The sequence below is a fragment of the Aquila chrysaetos genome, chromosome 24 (genome assembly GCF_900496995.4).
Source record: "Aquila chrysaetos chrysaetos chromosome 24, bAquChr1.4, whole genome shotgun sequence".
Taxonomy (NCBI): Eukaryota; Metazoa; Chordata; class Aves; order Accipitriformes; family Accipitridae; genus Aquila; species Aquila chrysaetos.
The window spans coordinates 14,793,831-14,815,122 of NC_044027.1; the positions used below are offsets into that span (position 1 = coordinate 14,793,831).

At 59.2% G+C, this 21,292-nt stretch overlaps 1 protein-coding gene across 2 annotated transcripts in view; it reads left to right on the forward strand.

The window, feature by feature from the left end:
• ASS1 (argininosuccinate synthase 1) overlaps window positions 1-18,666 on the forward strand; it is a 29,254-nt gene extending 10,588 nt beyond the window's left edge. For both annotated transcript variants that reach the window (XM_030000894.2, XM_030000895.2), the window contains 9 exons: window positions 260-330; window positions 724-754; window positions 4,578-4,668; window positions 6,471-6,555; window positions 7,716-7,780; window positions 11,901-12,032; window positions 16,121-16,277; window positions 17,800-17,865; window positions 18,385-18,666. In XM_030000894.2, the coding sequence (XP_029856754.1) occupies window positions 260-330; window positions 724-754; window positions 4,578-4,668; window positions 6,471-6,555; window positions 7,716-7,780; window positions 11,901-12,032; window positions 16,121-16,277; window positions 17,800-17,865; window positions 18,385-18,439 (753 nt within the window). In that variant the 3' untranslated portion in view covers window positions 18,440-18,666. The remainder of the gene's footprint in view (window positions 1-259; window positions 331-723; window positions 755-4,577; window positions 4,669-6,470; window positions 6,556-7,715; window positions 7,781-11,900; window positions 12,033-16,120; window positions 16,278-17,799; window positions 17,866-18,384) is intronic.
• Window positions 18,667-21,292: the final 2,626 nt, after the last annotated feature.

Genomic DNA, 21,292 nt, shown 5'->3' on the forward strand with positions numbered 1-21,292 from the left:
AGCTTGTGGCAGGGCCGGGGCGGCCGTTCTCCTCCCGGTTGCGCTGTGTCCCTGATGTCCCCATCGAGGTGGCCCTCGTGGTGGGAGCTGATGTTACCCACCGTGAGGCACACGGATGTCCACCTTGCTCCGTGCTGCCTTGCTGGTGGCCATGGGTTGTGCCTTTGCGCTTTTGGGGCTGATCCCAGCAGGAGCCGGTGCTGGTGGGAGCTGGATCTTCCCGCAGGCTGGCTCACCCCTGCTCCCCTTCTCTTGGCAGAAACACGGGATCCCGGTGCCCGTGACGCCCCAGACGCCCTGGAGCATGGATGAAAACCTCATGCACATCAGGTGAGAGGCCAGGCGGGTGGGGAAACTCCTGTGGGGTGAGCAAGCAGAGCATGGGGCCCCCATCCTCCTGTCCTGCATGGCCAGGACAGCCCTTTGCATGTCCAGAGTCCCAGGCTGCTCTACCACATGCTGGCCAAGGGTGACCCCAAAACCTCCAGCCTTCCTTTCTGCCCAGTTGTCCACGTCCCATGTGGCAGCATCCATCTCCTGGGCTCTCCCAAGCCTGGTGCTCCTTGCAGGGTTGCTTCTAAAAGCCCCCGGAGATCCATAACACGTATTTACGCCCATCCTCATGGGGTGGTGGGAGTGGGGGGGGGGGTCTTCCCGGTGGGTTTGGGGGTTGCAGGTTGCAGGTGCTGCAGTGACTTCTCTCTCCTTCCCTGCCTGCTGCAGCTACGAAGCCGGGATCCTGGAGAACCCCAAGGTAATCGATCACGGCAACCCGGCCGGCACGGCAGCCACAGGGCCGAGGGCGTCTCGTGTATTTGCAGCCTAATTGGAAATTTCACGGCGGGCCGTGTGCGGTGGGGAGGCCTTGCCGCCCACCCCGGCCCCTCCACCTCTGCCGGCACGTTAATTGCTGCCGGTGTAAATCGGGGAAGGGACCGTTTCAGGGTGACACTGGAGGGGACGATGTCATGGGGCAGCAACAAAGGAGCAATTAGACAGATGAGGCGCTGGTGGTGGGTGACGGAGGTCCGGGCTGGCCCCCGCAGCTCGGGTCCCCTGCCCGTGCCTGTAGCTCGCCCAGCCCTCCTCGCTTTGCCATCCCCACTATCCAGGGGGAAGCGGGGTAAAACCTCCGCGTGCGTGGGGTGGTCCTCGGAGACCCCGAGGGCGCCCGTGGGACCCCCGGTTCCCCGGGCAGCTCTGGCCGCCGTTGGGGCCGAGAGCGCGGTGGCGGTGGGTGCTGCGGCCGGGTGCTGCCGGCGAGCGCGGAACGTCGCTCCGGGAAGCGTGGGTCCGGTCCTGGCTACCTCCGAATAGTGCTCGTGGTCCGGCTGCCTGCTGGCCCCTGCCTGCACCGTTCATGCTCCAGCGGGTCACCACGCTCGGCGGCTACTTAAACTATCCATCAGCGCTAATTAGACAATCCGGGGAGAGGAGGGGGAGGCAGGCGGAGAGGGAGAGGAGCCGGCTGGAGCTCAGCACCCGCAGCCGGCTCACCTCGGCCGGGCTGGCGCGTGCCTCCGGCGGGGGCGTGAGGAAGAGGAAGGTGGAGAGGGGGTCCCGCTCCCCCTTTGGTGCCCTCCGGAGGGGTGCCTGCAGGTCAGGCTTTGCAAAGCCGGGCCCTCAGAGGGGGTCTCCTCCTCCGGGAGAGCCGTCGGCCCAGGGATGGGTTTTCGTGCCTTTAGCTGGAGCTGGCAAGGGACTGACCCGCGCGCCCTTCCCAGTGCACCCATCGCGACCCACCCCTCCGCACCCAGCCCCTCTCCTCTCGGGGAAGACCCCCGGTCCCGAGGCTCCGCCAAGCCCGCTCCCTTCCCAAAGCCAGCTCAGAAAATGGGGCCGACCGGTGCCTTGACCCCATCCCTGAGCATCCTCCGCCCGGGCACCTCTTCCTCCGCCGGTACCGGGAGGTGGCTGCCCGGAGCGCGGTGTCACCGCCGTCCCCTTCCCCGGCCTGGGAATCGACGCCGGGCACCGGGGCGGCCGCGGCAGGATCCGGGGTGCCAGGCACGGCGGGCTCCCCTCCCCAAACCCCCGGGACCTGCCAAACGCAGGGATTTGAAAGCAGATGGTTGAGCTATTTTCTGCCTCTGTGAGGCCCGATTGAAGGGCAATGAGGCAGCTAATGCGGAGAAAGATAGAAATTTACTTGCTTTAACTTCATATGGCACTCTGAAAGAGTTCATTCAGTCCCGGGCACAACAATATCAGCCGGATGAATAAACCATTTGCGGCATCGATAGCTCTGCATCATGGTTTACTTCATGGACCATTTGCTTCCAATTTCTTCTCTTCTTGCCCCGTTTTTCTTGCTTCTTTCTTCCCCCCTCCCTCTCTCCCTTTCCACACACTCTTCCTTTTTTTTTTTTTCCCCTTTTTTTTTTTTCTTTTCCCTTTTTTTTTCCTCTCTCCCCTTTAAAGATGACATTGCAGGACTAGCCCCCCTGCGGGGAGGGATAAATAGAAGGCATTGATACACTGCAACAAACTATTTGTCATTTGAACTGTGCTTTTAGGAGAGAGAATAAAAAGAGGACAGACTCGCACCGTAATGATGGAATGCAAGCCAAATGTCACTTTTATTTCTATTTAGTTATTTTATTTAATAGGGGTTTTCATAGTTGGCTCGGAAAATTGGAAACTACCTGACTTTGACTTCCAATGTTTAGTAAAGAGTTTTTAATACTTTCCGGTATTTTTTCCCCTCCCGCCCCCCCATCTTTCCTTTTGAACTCAAAGTTTTTCATCATCTCTCACGGGTTCATCTAGTTAATAAGTGTGATCAGGGCTAGGAAAGGCCAGACGATGTAAAATTGAAATCCGCAGCCCGTGTAATTTGTGCGTGTGCGCGCGCGGGGGGCACGGGGGAGGCGCGCCTGCGAGCGCCTCTTGTTTAAAACAAGGGAAAGGGGCAAAAATGAGATAAAATGGCAACCTGAGGGTGGTTTTGCTGGAGCGTGTGCTGGGGTAGTTATGTCTGTATTCCTGGGATTCGGTTGCGGTTGCTGCTGGGATGTGTGCCCCGGGATTTGGGGTGAGGCGAGGGGGTCCCCCCGGTGTGGAGGGGGCGGCAGGGGTGCTCGCAGCCGGGCGGGCTGCCTGCGGGTGCTGGCAGTGATTGGGCTTTGCTCTTTATTGGACCAAAAAAAAAAAAAAAGAAAAGGAAGTTTTCACTAAAAGGTTTATTGCCCATCTTTACAAATTTTAGATGAAAACTTCTTCTGAAGAGAAGTTAATTTTCCCTTTAAAAAGCTTAAAATTTTTTTTCAAGCAATCACTTTTGCTTTTTTTTTTTTTTTTCCCCCTAGCTTGCTTTCTACTTTGTCCTTTTTTTCCTTGCTGGAAAGGAGGAGAAGGGAGGAAAAGTGAGCAGGAGAAGAGCTGTGCTTTAAAAAGGAGAGGAGAAACAGGGGGAGCGTGGGCCAGGCTGTGGGTGGGTGGGTGCGGGCAGGACCCCGCTGCTCAGGGGTACCCGGAGCTCCGGCTCTCACCAGCTGGGTTTTGTGGGGCAATACCAGTTTACCATCCCTTAAAACATTCGCAGGAACGGCTCAGTTTGGAGAAACTCCATCCGAGCTGCTTGCACAAGGGGTTTTGGGGTCGCTGGGACTCCTCAGCTGGAGGATCCTTTGCAACGTTCCCTCCGATGTCGGCCAAGGACGGCTTTGGCCCAGCTCGGCTCTGCAGTTCTTTTCATCGGCTCTGTCTGCCTTTCCACCACATTGCACATGCCCTGGGTGCTCCGTGCCTCAGTTTCCCTCCCCTCCGTCTCCCGGAGCTGCGGCTGGGCGGGGGATCCCTTTAGAGACAGGACTTTGGAAACACCGCTCGGAAAGTGTTTTGGGGTCAGCGTGTGCAGTCGCGTCACGCGTGAGTGCCGAGGGGGGCACGCGAAATTGCAAAGCATTTGCTCTCCGGGATGGAAAGCTTTTTTTTATTATAGTCCCCCCCACCACACTCTTCTGGCACGCGCTTCAATTGCGGCAGTTCGTCGTCGGCGCCTGAGCCTCTGGTGGCCCGGCTCTGATGGAGATAAGATGCCTCTTCCCTATAAATCTAGGCAAAAAAAATATACATAAAGGTTGATGTGCTCTGAAATGGGTTTTTGCTTTGTTCCTCTATTTTCCCCCATGTGTATTAACCCCAGGGACACCATGAAAGAGCCGGTGCGCCTGGAGCACCTGCTGGGGTCAGGCCTCCTCATTAGTTTTTTCGGTCAGCGCCGAATAAGCCCGGCCGCGGCGCAGGGACGTGCGGGCGCCCGCCCTGCCGCTTGCTGCCATCGTCCCGCTTTTCCCTGCCTGACTTGCTTCTCCGCAGCCATCCCGCCTCCAGCTGTGGGGGCGTCGGAGGAAAAGATGAGATCAAGTTGAGGGGAAAAATTGTCTGATTCCTCCAACCCCTTTGTTCCCGGGGCCCCGGTAAGCACCGGTGCCGTGCCACGCCGGCCCCACGCTTGGGGATGGGGGACGCGCGTCGGGGATGGGGGACGCGCGCCGGGGTCGGGGCTGCCGGCAGTGTTGGCCATGCCAACGCCACTGATTCTCCCTCTTCTCTTCTTCCACCTCCCCCGGCAGAATCAGGCCCCTCCTGGGCTCTACACGAAGACCCGCGATCCGGCCACTTCTCCCGACACCCCGGACGTGCTGGAGATCGAGTTTGAGCGGGGTAAGCACCTCCTCGCAGCCGGCTCCTCACGCCTCTGCCCCCCAAAGCCAAAGCCCGCTCCCCAACCAGGAGCGGGGACCGCTGGGAGCATCCCTGGGGTGGGGGCAGGCGGGGTGAGCCCCGAGTCGTGGCACTGGGGCTCGGGATGGTGCTTGCAGCACGTTGGGGCTCTTCGAGGTGCGCGGAGGGTCTGGGTATGTCTCGGGGGGCTTGCTGGGACCCCCCTGAGAGTGGAGAGGGGTCCGAGCCCCAGCCAGTGAGGTGCAGTGGGCACAGGGTCCCTCTCCTGCAGGGTGGCACGCGGGCGGCCCCGGCCAGCGGGAAGATGCTCCGGCAGGATTCGGCCAACGGTGCTACCAGTGTTGCACGAAGAAAACGGGGAGATCCCGTTGTTCCATCCCTGGGGACGCACGGCAGGGCCCAGTGCCGGAGCCGTCACCCGGCGAGGGGACGCGGGGCAGCGTCTCCCACCTCTGCCAGCCACGGGCATCCCTGTGCCCCCATCCGTCCTGGCAGCAGGAACGAGCCCAGCCCGGGCTGGGGGGAGACCCCCCTCGGAGGGGTACCCCCTCCCCGCCGCCCCCCCGCCGCCAGCATCCCTGCTCCATTATAATGATCCCCCTGCAAGGAGCAGCCCCCCCCTCCCAGCAGGCCATTCAGCCCCTAGTTAATTTATTTGAAGTTTTAATCTAATTATTAACTATTTTAAAGGCTAAGCAGCTTTCGCCAACAACGGCCCCGACAACGTCGGCTCTCCGCCGAGCGGACCCCGGCCAATACCCCGGCGGAGGATGCGAATAGAAAGAGCCGGGGCGAGGGGAGGGCGCGGAGGGGGGGGGGCCCCGCGCCGAGAAGCAGCTTAAGGTTCATTATTGCCGCGAGTTACATTTAATAGCAATTTACAACTGAGTTTATAAACCCCTGGAAAATAGGGGGTTTAGGGGGGGGGGGGGGGGGGGAGCTGACAGCCCCCATCACTAGACAGGGCTCTCGCGGGCGCCTCCGTAATAAAGACTAGAAAGGGAGGTATTGAGGCTGATTGGCAACTGATAGTGCGTTAAATGGTAATGAGGAGGGCAGATGGAGGGGGGATTAGCCTCCAACTCCGCACCGCTTTTCTTTGTGGGCCCCGCAGCCCCCTTGTCAGCTTCCTAATACATTTATTGCTCATTTCACACCGCTAAAGAAAAATGCCTCTTTCTATTCAGCAGCCCCCCCCTCCTTGCTCCTGCCCAGCGCCCTTAAAAAAAAAAAAAAAAAATTAAGAGAAAAAGAGGGGGGGGGGGGGGGGGAAGGTGCAATAATTAATTCATGGCGGGGAGCGCCCCGCCGCGGGGTGCGTGTGCGTGCGTGTGCGAGCAGCCGTGCCCCGGTGTGGGGGTCCCCCCCAGACGCCCCCCATGCTGTCAGGGGAGGGGGGGGGACCACATTTGTCAGCCCCCCCCCCCCGGCAGGGGCTGGTGGGACAGAAGGTGCTGTGCCGTAAGACAATTGCCGAGCGTGAAATTCAATTAGTTAAGGGCCTGGTTGCAATTTCACAGGCCCTAAAAAAGAGAGAGGGAGAGGAGAGGGGAAAAGCGGGGGGGACGTTTTTATGGCCTTTTTTATTTATTTATTTCGCTTCTCTCCCGAGGTGGGTCCCCCTCCCTTCGCCTCCCCCCCCCGCACCAGCTTGGATATGCCTTTTTAAGAAGTTATTTAGAGTTCATATCTGTCACATCTATTTAACGCCCGCGGGGTGATGTTCCGGGGGGATCCTGACACCGGCTGATCCTGCCCGTTCTCCCTCCCCGCCTCCGCAGGTGTCCCTGTGAAGGTCACCAACGCCGGGGACGGAGCCACTCGTCGCTCGGCCCTGGAGCTCTTCGTGTACCTGAACGACATCGCGTGAGTGCCGCGCTGTCCCCTGCCACCTGCCTGGCACCGGGGACGAGGGCAGCGTCCCCGGGGTCCCCAGGGCAGGGTGGAAGCGGGATGCTCGCAGCAGGCACGTCCCCATGAGCCCGATGGTGGTCAGCAGCGTGAGGATGGGATGGTCCCAGCTGGGTCCCAGTCGCGCCATTCGTGCCAGCAAGCAGAGCTGGGCACCGAGGCCAGGAGCACGGGGGTATTTAGGGTTTTGCTCCCTGCGCACAAGGAGGGCTAAAAAGTCTTGTTACAACCCTTTGCATTTATCGTGTGCCCCAGCCGCACGGCTGGGTGAGGGCTGCCCTGCGCGCAGCGGGGGGCTGAGCCCCCGGGGCAGACCCTGCCTGCAGGTACCCTTTGCCCCTGGTCCCAGCTCAGCCCCAGACCCCCGGCTCCCGCGTCCCGACTGGCATCGCCTCACCCTGCCTGCCCGAAGGGGCTCAGTGTCCCTTTTGGGTGGAGAGTCAACTTTTTTGGTGCACGGAGACATGCTGGCCAGGTCCATCGCCCTGTCCTCCCCCTGCGTCCGCAGCAGCAGCGCCTTTGGGGTTTTCTGCCCTGTGTCACCCCATGCCCGCTTTCTGCTGCCACCAGGGCAGAGCTATCCTCAGGGGCTTGCCCAAAAATACAGCAGCACCCATGAGGGCACCCGCTCCTCCTGCCCCACGCCAAGTGCCACCCAGTCCCCGGCTATCCTCCTTTGTGCCTCTGCCTTTATCGCCCCGGTGCTGAATGGGAATGAACTTTTCCATGTAGTTCACTTTTTAAATGTTAATTAAGTGGTTTTAAAATGACTTCGACTATCGGGAATACAGCTGCGGCATGGCTTGTCCCCCTCGCCTGGTTTATTTTCCGGTGGCCCAAGTGTGACGGCTGCCTGCGGCGCTACCAGCCCCAGCCGCAAGCGAGGATGGAGAGGCTAGCGGCACAGCAAAGAGGAGGGGAAAGGGAGAGAAAATCCATCTCCTTATCACCTGTCCTATCTGGGGGGTCACTACTGATGGTCAGCAGTGCTGCTGAGGGGCTGGCCGCACTGTCATTTGGGGTTTGTCCCCCATTGTCTGTCCCCCCCCGACCCATCTCTCGCGGCCGCCTGCATCCCACTGCGGGGCCGCTACAACCTCCCTTCTCCTCGGCAGGGGCAAGCACGGCGTCGGGCGCATCGACATCGTGGAGAACCGCTTCGTCGGGATGAAGTCTAGAGGTGAGCGGTCACCCACCAGTGGTGCCATCCCTGCCCTAAAGACAGCAAAAAAAAGGGAAAACCCTGGTGGGACGTGGCAGGTGCTCAGCATCGCCGGGGTGCTTTGGCTCAGGTCACACCAGCAGCCCTCAACCGCTCCCTCCCCATCAGCTTTTGACTGAGATTTCCCCGTGACAGGGACTTCTCATCGCTCTCTAACGAAGGCAGCTGCCCGCTCGCTGCCAGTGCCACTGTTTGCACCAGCCCTGGGGTCCCAGTGCCACCGGAGACCCCAGGTCTCGGGTGAGACCTGTCTCCAGTGGGCAAAACACCAAGCTGTGGGCTTGCGTGGGAGGATGCTCATGGGAGGTCCTGGAAGGGGCAAGGCTCTATAACACGCGTACAAAGTGCAGGAGGCCGATGCGAGTCACTGAAGTTTTTTTAAAGGCAATTCTTGGATTTATCTATGCATTTTTGAGGCTGTGACTTAGTATTGATCATCCATTAGGATCAGCTTCATTGGAAATCTCTGGAGGCAGCAAGCTGCGCCGCGCAGAGCTAAGTAACAAGATGGCTCATCATCATTTCCTATCTCCTCGCCCCCACTCTTTTGTTTTAAATCTCATTAATACCTAATTAGATGCTCCCTTTCTTTAAACTTGCCCTCTGTGCAGGGCATCAGCAAATATTTTGATAAGACTCAGCCCGCGGTCTCCCTCCCACCACAGGGCACCGGTCCCTTTGTGAGAGCATCAGCCACGAAAGGCAGGAAACAAAACCCCAAATCATTTGATCCGAGTTTGAATAATCAAATTAAAACCAAAAGAAGGAAGACAAAAACCCCAACCCCAAACCACACATAGCAGCCTGCGCATTTGCATGCAGGATGCTGAGTAATTTGTCAAAATCTATTTTATTTTTTTAAGAGCCGCTGACATGCTCTAGTGACCCTTCCAGCATTTAATAATTTCTCTAAACCCCATTTAACTGTCACGTCTGTCTCCTGCGTGACATTGCCAAGCGATCGCTGCCGTGTTTGTGTGCCGGCAGATGCGGGAGGACCGGGCTTTCTGGGGACAGCAGGGGTGCACGTACCTCGGGGACGAGACCTTGGCGGTGGGTTTTCCCCCTTGCTTTGAGCAGGATCCTGCCCCCGGTTTTGCTCCTTGGGATTAGCAGAAACCTTTCCGAAATCTGCTCTGAGAGATGCTCTGCAGAAGAAATGGAGAGCCGGGATGAGAGGAGGCCGGAGCAGGAGGGTGCTGCCGGTACCTGCCACCCCCTCCGGGGGGTTTTGGGGTGCAGGGCAGCTCGGGGTGGCCCCACTGCTGCTCTGCAGGAGCATTTTGGACCCCAAATGGGGATAGGGTCAACAGGGCAGGAGACGGAACCTGGGCTCGCAGGCGGGAGGGGATGATCCCTTAAATCCCAGCGGTGTGCGGTGGCCCCGATGGCTCAGGGGAAACTGAGGCACGGGCAGTCAGCAGCGCAGCAAGCGCCCTCCACGGCCGCGGAGGTGGAAGCGAAGGCTCCCGCCAGGTGCCTCCTCTCCCTCGCCTCCCAGACCTGGGGAGTCAGAGAAGAGAAAAACTCATTTGCATTGATTTTTACTAAGCTCCTAATTGAACTTCGTTAAGGCCTAATGGGCGAGGGGCGAGCCGAGCGCGCCCGCGCCAGCGTTTTAAGCCCTATTAACTCAATTTTGCCATATTTGTTTTAGTGGGAGGAGGGTGGCTAATTATGGGGTGCCGGGGAGCGGCGCTGCAGCCGGCCAGGGGGGCCACGGCTCGGCCGGGGGCTCTTGGCTGCAAGCGGGAGCGCGGCCCTGCCTCTCCCGCCTTTTCACATCCTCATTATCAAATTACCTTTTTAACTCCGAAGGGGGGCTAATTAAGTGAAGTAAATGAAATCAGTGGGGAGGAAGTGGGAAGGAGGGGACAGCCGCTGCCAAAAGAGCCGAGCGCTGCCTTGGGCTGGGGCTTTTCCTTCCCTCGGCTCTCTCTTTCCTTTTCCCCTTTCCTCCCCTCGATGCGCTGAGCAGATGGAGGAGGAAAGTGGAAAACCCCTTCCCTGCGATGAACCCGTACCAGGCCACACTCGGTCTCAGCCCTGGACCAGGGGTAGAAATTTGGGCAGCATCTTCCCACGGGCAGTGTCGCCCTCCCCTTCCCCTCTGGGAGCCACCGCATCCCGTCCTGTCCCGTGGATGCCGCCGGGAGTGACAGCCCGCACTCAGCACAGCAAAATTGCTCGGATGGAGGTGAACTGACAGCCGAGGTTACAAATTAGAAAATTTTAAGCAGCGGCAGCTGTCTCCTTGGCTGCCCCCCTCCATGCCCCCCCCCAGCTCCAGTCCCCCCCTTCCCCAGCAGTAATTACGGAGTGATTGAAGCTTCGCCGGGCTGCGGTGCTGACACCTCTGTCTTTTTCCTGTAAACACGGGGAGATGAAAATAGACACTTGGAGACGCTGCGAGTGTCACTTTGAAGGTGTCTCTTGTCTCCTCGGCTGGGAGCACGGCTGTCAGCTCCCCTCCCCTCCACCCCGGCTGTCACGCTCTGGTCCCTGGTCCTCTAGCATCAGGTCGAATGGGATGGGCAGGGGTGCAGGCAGATGGGCTGGAGGTGGGGGTCAAGACACAAATCCAAACCTTCCGTCAGCCCAGATTGGCTTTAACACCTCCTAAGGGGAAGCAGAGGGAATATTAATTGTTTTAGTGGCAGGCTCGGCTTCGCAGTCAGGGGCTGGAGGGGGCATACAGCAGCGCTCTGTGCTCCTGGGCCACCGCCGTGCCCGTGGGGACGGCTGGTTTTTGGTGCTAACGTGGCTGTCTCCTCCCACAGCCCCGTGGGGATGGGTGCTCAGTGAGCACCCAGTGACCTGCCCCTGGGGACCGGGCTGCAACGTCGCTGGGGTGGCCTGAGAGGACGGGGCGGCTCTCCTTTGGGATGGAGACCCATCCCGTGCCTGTAGGATGCTGAGATCATGGACCCTGGTAGGGTTGAGGTTTGATGGAAGTGGCTTGGGCTGCCGTGGTAGATAGGGCTCCTGCCGTGTCTGTGGGACCTGTGGCAACCCCGAGATGGGACCCTGTGCCACTCTCCAGGGCACGGAGCGGGCAGAGCCCGGTGCGGGTTTGAGCCCCCCTGACAGCCCTGTGGGTTCTCCTCACCCTCTCTCAGCACTGGGGCTGGTTGGGGACGCGTCCCCTTCGGCAGGGACGGTTTCCTATGGGGTTTCTTTGTGTGCCAGCAAAACCCAACGTGCAGGTGCCCTTTGCCATTCCCACGGCCGTGCCATCGCACAGATGCCTGGCATCGGGAGGGCATCGTCCCCGTGGGCAGGCGGGGGACAGGGACGTGCTGGCGGAGCAGCCCTGGCCACAGGCAGGTTACAGCCGTGCCCGCCATGTGTTTGCTGCCGGACTAGCTCAGCGTTTCCCCCACCGGCTTTCCACCCGCATCCGACCTGGAGCGGAACACCGCATGGCCGCCCTCGTATTTAAACACCAAGTAAACACGTTATGCGGCAAATAAGCCCAGAGCGGCTGGAACAAAGGGAGCAGCTCTCCCGCGGCGTTAGCCCCCATCGCCGAAATAATTAAGCATCCCTTCATCCCCAGGCCTCGTGCGATGGGGGGGGGCAGGCGGGAAGGGACTGGGAGGGGGGCCCTGCCAGCCCCAAATGAGGTTGCCCTCCCAGCCCCCAGGTAGCCTCATTGCTTCACAGCGGATGCGCGGGGCTCTTTCTCGCCAGCCGAGGGGAGAGGAGGGTATTTCAGGCCCTCCGCTCCCCGTGCCTGTGCCCCGCGTCGTTCCTTTAATTACAGGTTTTCAGCCGCAGACCGTTGGGCACGGATCGGTGGGGGGATCGGTTCCCAAACCCTGTCATTTAGCCTCGTCAGAGTGCCTCTTCAAAGAGGGGAATCTAGAAATTTTCTCCGCAAGGTGCGGAGTGGACTGTCTCAGCCCCAGCATGAATATAATGACAGATGCATTTTACAGCGAGCTGAGACTGAATGCACTCGACCACAGCTCCTTCTGTCAGCCAAGTCATTATTTTTTGTCATTTGCTGACAGTTTTGGTCTCATTCGTTTCTCTCTCTTTTCCTGCTTTTCCCCCTGCCTGGAAAAATGGCTAGGTATCTATGAGACCCCAGCGGGAACGATCCTATACCATGCGCATTTAGATATCGAGGCCTTCACCATGGACCGGGAAGTACGGAAAATCAAGCAGGGGCTTGCCTTGAAATTCTCCGAACTGGTGTACAACGGTACGTACGGTCCTTCAGCCCGGCCCTGCCGCCGCAGCATCCTCCCAGCCTTCCTCCTCCTCCTCCTCCCTTGTTGCTACCGGAGGCTGCAGGTCCCGCTGGTACGTGCGCTCAGGGCTGTAAACTTCAGGTGTGGATTTTGAGGCCACTCACGGGGCGAAAAGATGGGTTTGCTCCTGTCGAGGGCTGAGCTCAGCCCCACGCTCTGCCTGCCTTTCTGCCGAAGGGGCTCCACGCCTTCAGGAGGCGATGCCGCCTTCCACGAGGGTTTTGCCGGCGGGGAATGCTCCCGGCATCTCTCCCAGCCCCGGTGCCACCGCTTCTTCCCATCCAACACATCTGGCTGTCTCACAGGCTGTAATTCACTGTCCCTTTGTCATCGTCCGCCCCCCCCCAGTAGCCTTTCCCCAGCTCTCCCCTCCGACTCCCTCCATCTCCCTGCCTGCCCTCGTCCCACCGGGATGAGAGCACACCGGGATATGGGACACACGAGCACCCAAGCTCCCGGCACGTCCCCGCGGTGGGGTTTGAAGCCGGAGACCTCTCCCCGTACCCCGGCAGGGGGGAAGCAGAGGGGTGCGTGGCATGGGGGGGCTCTCAGGGCAGCGTGGCCCTGGCCGCTGGGGTCCTGGGGGGGGCTGCAGGAGGGGACAGGAGGGGACAGGAGGGTCCTGGCCGTGCTATGCGGTGTGCAGCCCACACAGGGGCACTGCGAGTTGTGGCTTTGCTGGGGGCTGCAGGAGGGGTTTCCAGCTGCTTCCAGCACAGCCCGGCCTGGGCGAGGGGACAGCACTGCCCGGACTGAGCTGGGAGCCGTAAGGGACGAGGGGATGCTGGCTCGTGCCCGCAGTTAGGGACAGAAATGAAGCCCTTTGTCCTTCCTCCTGGGCTGCACCCAGTGCCTCCAGCTCGGGTCTGCTCAGCTGCCCGTGTGAGCTGAGTTTGGGGGGTCTCAGCTCAGTCACCCCACGCTGCCGGGGTGAGCGCTGCAGGGAACAGCCCGCCACCGGCCATGAGGCTTCTGCCCCTGGGGGGGGGGCGGGAATGGCACCCCCGGGAAGGGACATCAGCACTGCTCCAGGGTCTGCTCCTTGGGTCAAGCCCGACTCGGTCGCTGGTGCTATGTTGAAGGAAGCAGGATTAGCCCAAAATGGCATAGGTGGGCTCAAAACCCCAGTGCCCACACCTGGGTGCCTGCTGCACGGCTTGAAGCACAGCGGTGTGTCTCCGTGTCCCCGCTCTTCCTCTGTCCCCTGCCCAGTTCAGAGCTGATGTCCCTGGAGACCCCACACTGGGGAGATTTCCTGCCCCTTGGCCAAACGCTTTTATCTTTCACACGTCCTGATTTCTCAGCCTCCCGGTTCCTCCTCCCATCACTTTTCAGGTATTTATCTCTAACCACAAGGGCTGGGATGATTCCCGCGAGATCTTCCATGGGAAGATCCCCTGGAAATAACCTGACTCCGGGAGCTCAGGCTTTGGGCAGCAGCAGATCCAGCAGGACTGGGTCAGGCTGTCTTCTCCCCTGCAGTTTCTGATGCCTGTGCTCGTCCTCAGCACCTTCCCCTCCAAGGACAATCCCTCCTGCGTCTTCCTCAGCAACTGGCATTTAATACCCGAGCCCCTTTGCTGCTTAAACCGTATTTTAGGGCCCTGGCAGGGCGAAGGCTTCTAGGGTTGCAGAAGTCACGGTTACCTTTCCCTTGAATCACAGCCCCTGCCTTAATTCACGCTTTGATGCCGCTCCTGCCTCTGGCTATTTTTATTAGACTTTGTCCTGGGCTGCCTTTATTTTGACTTTTTTTTTTTTAGTTTAAGCATAAACCTGTTTGTTTATTTCTAACCACTCGCATTTTGTGGAGCCATCAGATTAAAGAGCCACTTGGGGAATCGCTTCTCCCTCCCTACCTCTGCCAGGCGAACGCTGCTATTTCCCTGGGTGCAGATGCTGAATCCCCGGGGATTTTCAGCATGGTCCTAGACTTCCCTGGCAGCCGAGCCCAAATCCAAGGAACAACCCCAAGGGGGTGCAAACAGCACCCGTGGGTCCCCATGCCGGAGGCCAGGCTTTCAAGCTCACCTTTCTTTAACACCTCATTATTACAACTAGTCCCTGATTTTAGAAGAATTAGTGTTTATCTTCTCCCCGTCCCCATTGATCCCATTGTGGAGGGGTGGCTTTGAAGCCAGTTCCCGTCCCGGCAGGTACGGCCAGGTGCAGAAATGCCATTGTCCCCCTGCCCGTGTCGTGATTAGGGCAGCATGACGGTGACAAGGAGGGAAGGTCATTAAGGGGGCTCATTTCCAGTGGGGAATGGGTCTGCGGTGGGGGGCAAGGCGGGGGGGGGGGGGAAATGATTCCTTGCACCTGGACCTGTCAGAGTCAGGGTTTAAGTAGCTGGTTATTATTTTAATGTGTCTTGGGTTTATTTTTACGGGGATGCCCCAGCCCTACGTCAATGCTGATGTTTCAGGAGTTGTACCTGGAGGGTGGTTACCAAAGAGAGGGTGTATTTGCCTGGAGCCAGGGTCCCTGCCTGCAGGGCGGTGCTGATTGCGGGGAACGGGTCCCCGAACCCCCCAGCCATGCCATGGTGGGGCGGCTGAGGCGGGGGGGAGTCTGGGTCAGGGAGGTGGTTTTGGTGGTGAGGGGTTGCAGGGCTTTGACACCGTGCCTAGGAGCAGGGCTACGTAGATCCTGGGGACAAGGCTGCAGGATACGGCCCCGCTTGGGACGGCGAAGCCAAACAACAAAAGAAATTGTTTGTTTCTTTAATGGCTTCGGCCCCAGAGCCCAGCTGGGGAGGGAAAGGTGAGAGGGCACCGGTGTGTGAGCCGAGCGGGAGGGCGATGGGAGAGATAAAACCTGGGGATGACCGGAGGGTGGTGAATGGGCTCTTTCTCTCACTGCCTCTATCTCCTTTTCCATCTCCCAGGCTTTATTCCAGGTCTCCGAGGGCTCTCCGGCTAATTACCCTGCTTAGGGACAGGAGGGGGCACAGGGGTGGCAGGCAGGGCCACAGCCCCTCTGTGCGCCCGCAGCGGCCTCAGTGGACAGCAATGCCGACGGCTGCTCCCGCAGGATGCGTTTTGGGGAGCCGTGCTGTGACCGCACATCACCCCAACACCCAGCCTGGGCTTCAGCCCGGCTGCCAGGGGCTTGGGGTGCTGGGGGGCTGCTGTGCTGGCCAGACCTGGGGCAGGAGGGAGAGGCACTTGCCGTGGTTGTGGTTAGATGGAGCTTTCCTTGGGTGCCAGCACCGGTTCCCCGCATCCTGCCAGCCCCTCGCTCCAGGGAGCTGGGGGGAACGAGTCAAACGGCGAGCGGCGGCGGGGGAAAGCGGACCCCCGCTGCCCTAGGAAGGGCCGGGGAGGTGAGCCCACCCGGGGCTGCCGAGACATCTGTGCCCCGATGTGCAGCCCGATACAGCCCCGGGGTCAGCCCTGCCGGTGTTACCTGGGGGGGAGCGCTCTGCTCCGCATCCCGCCGGGACCTCCATTGCTGGGGGGTTTTCCTTTCCCAGGGCTGTCCAGGGGTGAAGTGTTACTGTGGGGGCTGTATCCCCCCAAGGTTGGTCCTTCGGGGCCAATCCTGCCCTGCCCATCCCAGGGGAGAACAGCTCATCCTCTTCGCAGGGCGCTGTGAGCTGATCTCCCCCCCCCCCCCCCCAATTCTGTGTCCATCTGTCTGTCTCCACCTGACCCTCCCAAGATGGTGGGTTTTGAGTGGCAGTTTCATACTTCCTTAACGAAGCTTTTAATTTCCATCATCACCCCCACCCGGCGGAGCTGGAAGGAGAATGGCCCCACTGCCTCTTCTCCACCAGCCGGTTCCAGCCTCCTCTCCCGGGTGGGAACCCGAGGGCCACCAAGGGGAAGGGACACGCGTGAGCTCTCCATCCCTCGGGGCTGAACCTGGGTGTCCCAGCACCTCATTTCCCTCTCCCCATCCCATGACCGCATCCCTTCCCTTGAAAATTACCCAGGGTCTGCTTTGCAGGACTTAGCCTGGGGGACCACCCTGCACGGGCACCCCGGGGCACCCCGACCTCCCCCGTGCCCCCGCTGACCCTCCTTTCTGCCCGCAGGCTTCTGGCACAGCCCCGAGTGCGAATTCCTCCGGCAGTGCATCGGGCGCTCGCAGGAGGCGGTGGTGGGCACCGTGCGCCTCTCCGTCTTCAAGGGCCAGGTCTACGTCCTGGGCAGGGAGTCCCCGCGGTCGCTGTACAACGAGGAGCTGGTCAGGTGAGTGGGGTTTGGGGGACCAGGGTGGGCAGGGGGGGTGGTAGCGATCATCCCATCCCATCTTTTCGCATCCCATCCCATCCCGTCGCATCCCATCCCATCCCGTCGCATCCCGCTCTGTCCCATCCCGTCCCATCCTACTCCATCCCATCCCCAGTGACACCAGCGATGCCATCCTCCCAGCCAAGCGCCTGGCCAAAGCACGAGCCGTGTTTTCAAGTCAATATTATTTTTTTCCCCTCTGGCTTTTCCCTTTTCTTTACGTTGTTTTCCCTCTCGCTCGCTCGCTTCCCCCCCAGCCCTCCCTCAACTCCTTTCAATCTCTCTAAACACTTTATAAGCCATAAATACACCCGAATGAGTTTAGATCAGTCGGAGTAAATGTCAAATTATCTTCTCTCTTTCTCTTCTCTGGCTTTTTTTCCCCCCTTCCCTCCCCCTCAAAATCAACAGCTCCTAATAATCCGTCCCAACCCTTCATTATGCTTCGCGCTCTCACTTGGAGAGATTAAATGAATAAAGTATAAAAAAAAAAAAAAAAAAAAAAAAGAGGGAAGAAAAAAAAGGAGGATGGAGGGGGGTGGGACGGAGGAAAAAGAGAGAGGGAGAGAAAAGCAGGGGCACTTATTCTCCCTGCGTCTCCAACCATTTTCCTTTTCTTTTTGATTTCTACATCGCTGGTTTGAAAGCCTTTGAGTGACGGCGTCACAGGAACCCGAGAGAAAGCTGTGAGAGGCAGAGCTGTGTGGAAATGCCTCTGCACAGTAGGTAGAAAGTAACGTAATTATAGTGCAGGTCAGAACCACTCGAATGAGCAAAAATAAAAGCACAGAGGTTTTTCTGTAGCCCGTCAGGGGAGGTAAAATCATTGTAAACTCTTTCTTTTTTTTTTTTCCTTCTTTATTTCCCCCCCCGTTCCTCCTTGAAGGTTTGCGGTTTCTGGGAAATGAGCAGTGTGTTTTGGGGATGTAGGAAACCATTGGAGTTGGGATCCGGCGGGTGGCTGCCGCCTTCGAGGAGGGGGATGCTCTCGGTGTTGCGCCGAGGCGCCGGCCGCCGCGGCCATAAACCCCACCGGCGCCGGGGGTGTCCTCCAGCACCGCTGCCCTCCCCGGGGCAACGTCCCTGCCTGGCATGGGACAGCCAAACCTGGGGGACACCTCCGGGACAGGGCGAGCATCCCCGCTTGACGCAAGAGCGCGGGGAGGAAGGGCGACGCTGCACGCGAGGGACCACGGTGGAAAATTTGGGGCTGTGTCTCCAGCAGACCCTGGGGATGGCCGTCGAGGTGGCCCCGTGGCTCTGCTGCTCCTGAGGCCACGTGCCTCTTCCCCGGGGGCTGGCGGGGACCCTGCCCTGAGCCCCCCGCACCCACCAGCGACTGAGGAGGGGGCAACAGCGGGCACCGGCCCCGGGGGAGCAGCCGGCTCCGGGGTCACCCGCGTCCTCTCCCATCCCAAAAGGCAGCCCCCAAGCCCCCCCAGGACCTCCCATCCCAGTGACGGTGCCTTTCTCTCCGCAGCATGAACGTGCAAGGGGACTACGAGCCCGCCGACGCCACCGGCTTCATCAACATCAACTCGCTGAGGTCTGTGGGGTCGAGGCGGGACCCTCCCCGAGGAGGGGGGAAAGCCCCCAGCACCCCCAGGGCTTTTCCCCTTCCCAGCTCGGGCTCTGGGGGTGCACCGAGGCCTCCCCTCGAGCCCCCACCCGCTGCCGGGGTGCAGCCAGCCCCCCCCAGAACCAGCCCTGCCTAATTACAGCCTTCCCCAGCACAGCCGGTCTCGTTATTTTACTTATTTCTCAGACCCCACCATACTCCCCCTCAACCCCAGGGCTGTAAAACACACTGCATTTACATAATGGGCTCTTAATTTTTCCATTGCCTGTTAACTGCTTTGTTCTCCCTGATCCGCCATGTCCCCCCACCCCTCTAAGATAAATTAATTACATTATCTCGTGGAAAAAAAAAAAATAATTAAACTGTACAGGCCTTAACAAATGCCTGCTCTTCACGCCCCCTCATTCTGCTTAAATTAATTGAAAGGAAATGTGTGTTATTACTGTTAATTTACAATTAATTTTTTTTTTTTAATCCGGTTTCCAGGCTGAAGGAATATCATCGTCTCCAGAGCAAGGTCACCGTAAAGCAGGATGAATAGCAATCAATTGCACGCGAGCCTCCTGCTCCCCTTTCTAATTTCTCTAAGAACTAGCACTAATTGTGGTGGTAATTTGTAATTGTAACTCGTCTCCCCAGAGTCACGGCGGAGGTGATGGCTTTGTTACGGCCGGCAAGTGAAATGCAATCATTAAAAAAAGGTGGTCGGCCAGAGGAGAAGTGGGGAAAGAAATAAAAACCCAGCCACGCGCTGGGTCTGCTCATTGAGAGCCGGGCTTTATTCCTGCCTTGTTTGTTTGCTCTTCTGGCCCAGCGCTTCCCCAAGCCGGGCTTTGTGAAATTTGTAATGGATTAAGTGCCTCTGAAGGACGTGGGGGGGTTTGTCGGTACCTTGCTGTGAAGGTGGGGAGCGGAGGACATCACTCCGCACAGCGCTGGTCCGGAGGGGCGAGCTGGGTGGTGGGGATGGGTTAAGAGGATTTGATCCTTTCTCTTTTGTCTTCATTTTAGTGCGTTTTAAGAGCAGACTTGGGGTTTGTTGAAAAGGAAAAAACAGGGGAAATATCCTCTGATGATGTTGCGGGAGGCGAGGAGGAGAGGAGTGCTTGCTCCAGGCTGGGCAGCGGGTTTTTCTGCCATGGTGCCTGGGCGAGTTGCGAGTCCCTCCGTCCCCGGGGGCTCAGGCTGCAGCGCTCGGCCGGGATGCAGGGACGGCTCGGTGAGGGAGACCTGCTCTGAAACTCCAGTGGAAGCAGGAGGAAGGAAAGAAAACGCTTTCTAACCTATGCAAACACCTGGGTTCCGCTGCTGCTCCGCACCGCCAAGGATGGGGAAGGACCCTGTTTGGGGTGTCCCCGTGGGGGGTGTCCCCAGGTCAGGAGCAGAGATGCTCTCTGGGGCTGGGAGCGATGCACTCGCCGTGCCGCATCCTGCGGTGCCCGGCACAGCCACGGGGCACCGGTCAGCCCCATCCTGGCAGCCTGGACTTGCCATTTTCCCACCCATCTGGGGAGCAAAAGCAGAGCTGCCACCACCAAGGAGAACATTTTTGCAGCCCGCGAGGGGACAGCCAGGCCCGGTGGCTGTTTGGGGACATCCAGGCATGTCCTGCCCACCCTGCTGCCGAGCCGGCAAGCATGACAAGTTCTGACATCACAGCTGGGAAAATAACATGTTATTTTCCCAGCTTGGATGTGACTTTCCCTGCTATTACTGGCAGCGACCATCTTGGGAGGAGAAAGCAGCGGCGGGCTGTCAGGCGGGGGGAGAGAAATGGTTTTCTGGGCTGGTAGAGCCTGTCCGACCCCCGTGGGGTGTGGGGAGGGGGATGCTGTGCGGGACCGCCGCGTTCCCTACATCCCATTGCTTTCAGCAGCAAGTCCGTGCTGAAAGTGCAGCTTCATATGGGGGTCCTGCGTGAGCAGCGTCCCGGAGCCCCGCAGCGGTGGTGGCGGTCAGCGGGGGGGTGCTGCGGAGCCCACCCCCGCGTGGGTGCCCGGCATCGAGCAAGCCCCGTTCCTCCCACAGCAGCCCCCTCCCAGATGGGAGAAAGGGCTTGAAACCTCATCAGGAGCCATCTCCTGGGGGGATCATCCAAAAAGCAAGATGGGAACAGAGCTGCTGCTCTCCTGCACGCTGGGGAAGGGTGCTGAGCTGGCCCATGGGACAACAGGCAGCCCTGTAAGCTGTGTTACCTCCCCTGCCCGTCCTTGGCAGCTACATGGCTTGACGATGACAGAAGTCTCCACCGGCAAAGTGGAGTTTGAAAGAACTTGGTGCAACAAGGAGTTGATGACTTTTCGGGGGGGGGGGGGAAAAACGAAAAACAAGTGTCACAGCAGAAGCTTCCTGTGCCCCAATGCTTGAGAAATGCTGGACGTGCTCCGGGAGGGCTCATCGGACCAGCTGGGCCACCTCTCCCCAGGGTGCTTAAATCATCAGCTGGAAAAAGCCATTTAAATCCAAGGCCTCGAATCTCCTCCAGCACTCACGCTGCAGCACTTCGGAGCCTGGACCCGAGGGTGCCGCGGTTGCCCGCGCCTCGCTGCACCCGCTGGGATGCACGACGAGGTTTTCGGCTGAGGTTAGAGGATGCTGCGTACCACGGCAGCTCCAGCTCCTCAGGCAGCGCAGGGTTGCTCTTGGAGGCGGTGGTGGACGTGGCTGCGGTCAGCCTTGGAGGAGCAGCACGTGTTGGCTTCCAGCTGCTGCATCCGAATGGGCTGAAAGCGCATGGTGCTGGTAAAGCAGAGCTCAGTGTATTCGAAAAGCCAAGTCAAACCCAGTGTGAGTCTTGCAGGAGGGAAAAAAAATCTTGAAAATCGTGGGACCGCAGGATAGCGGAGACCTAGCAAGTGCCTGCCCTTTCCCCTTGGTGCAGCTATTGGTGGCTGCAGCGATAGGATGCTGTGAGTCAAACACCACATTTAATTACTTTACTACTTTAGTTACCATCAGCCCTTCCAGTTCCCATCATTTGGTGGCTTCTCATTGCCCCCATTACAGTTTCCCAGCATCCTTCCACCCCTGGTGCATCTCAGGGAGGTATTTCAGGGGCTGGGGCTGCCAGCCTCACATCGCAGCAGGAGGGAAGAGCAGTGGGCGAGCGGCATGGTGTGAGCAGTTCCTGAACCACCTGGTAACTCCCCGGCAGAGGCATTTTGGGAATAACTTTTTGGGCTTTTAAGGTGGCAGGCTTGTTTCTGCAACACCCACTTGACTGTAAGGGCGGAGAGTGTGGGCTGGGGGCTCCCCATCCCCAGGGCAGAGCTGGGAAGAGCGTGGAGGGACCGCGGGAAGGGACCTGGGTCACTGCTGGGCTTCGAAGCTCTTCTGCGCATCCCCCCGCAGCATCGCCCATCACTTGAGCTCCAGCCTGCTCCAAGGCAGCCCC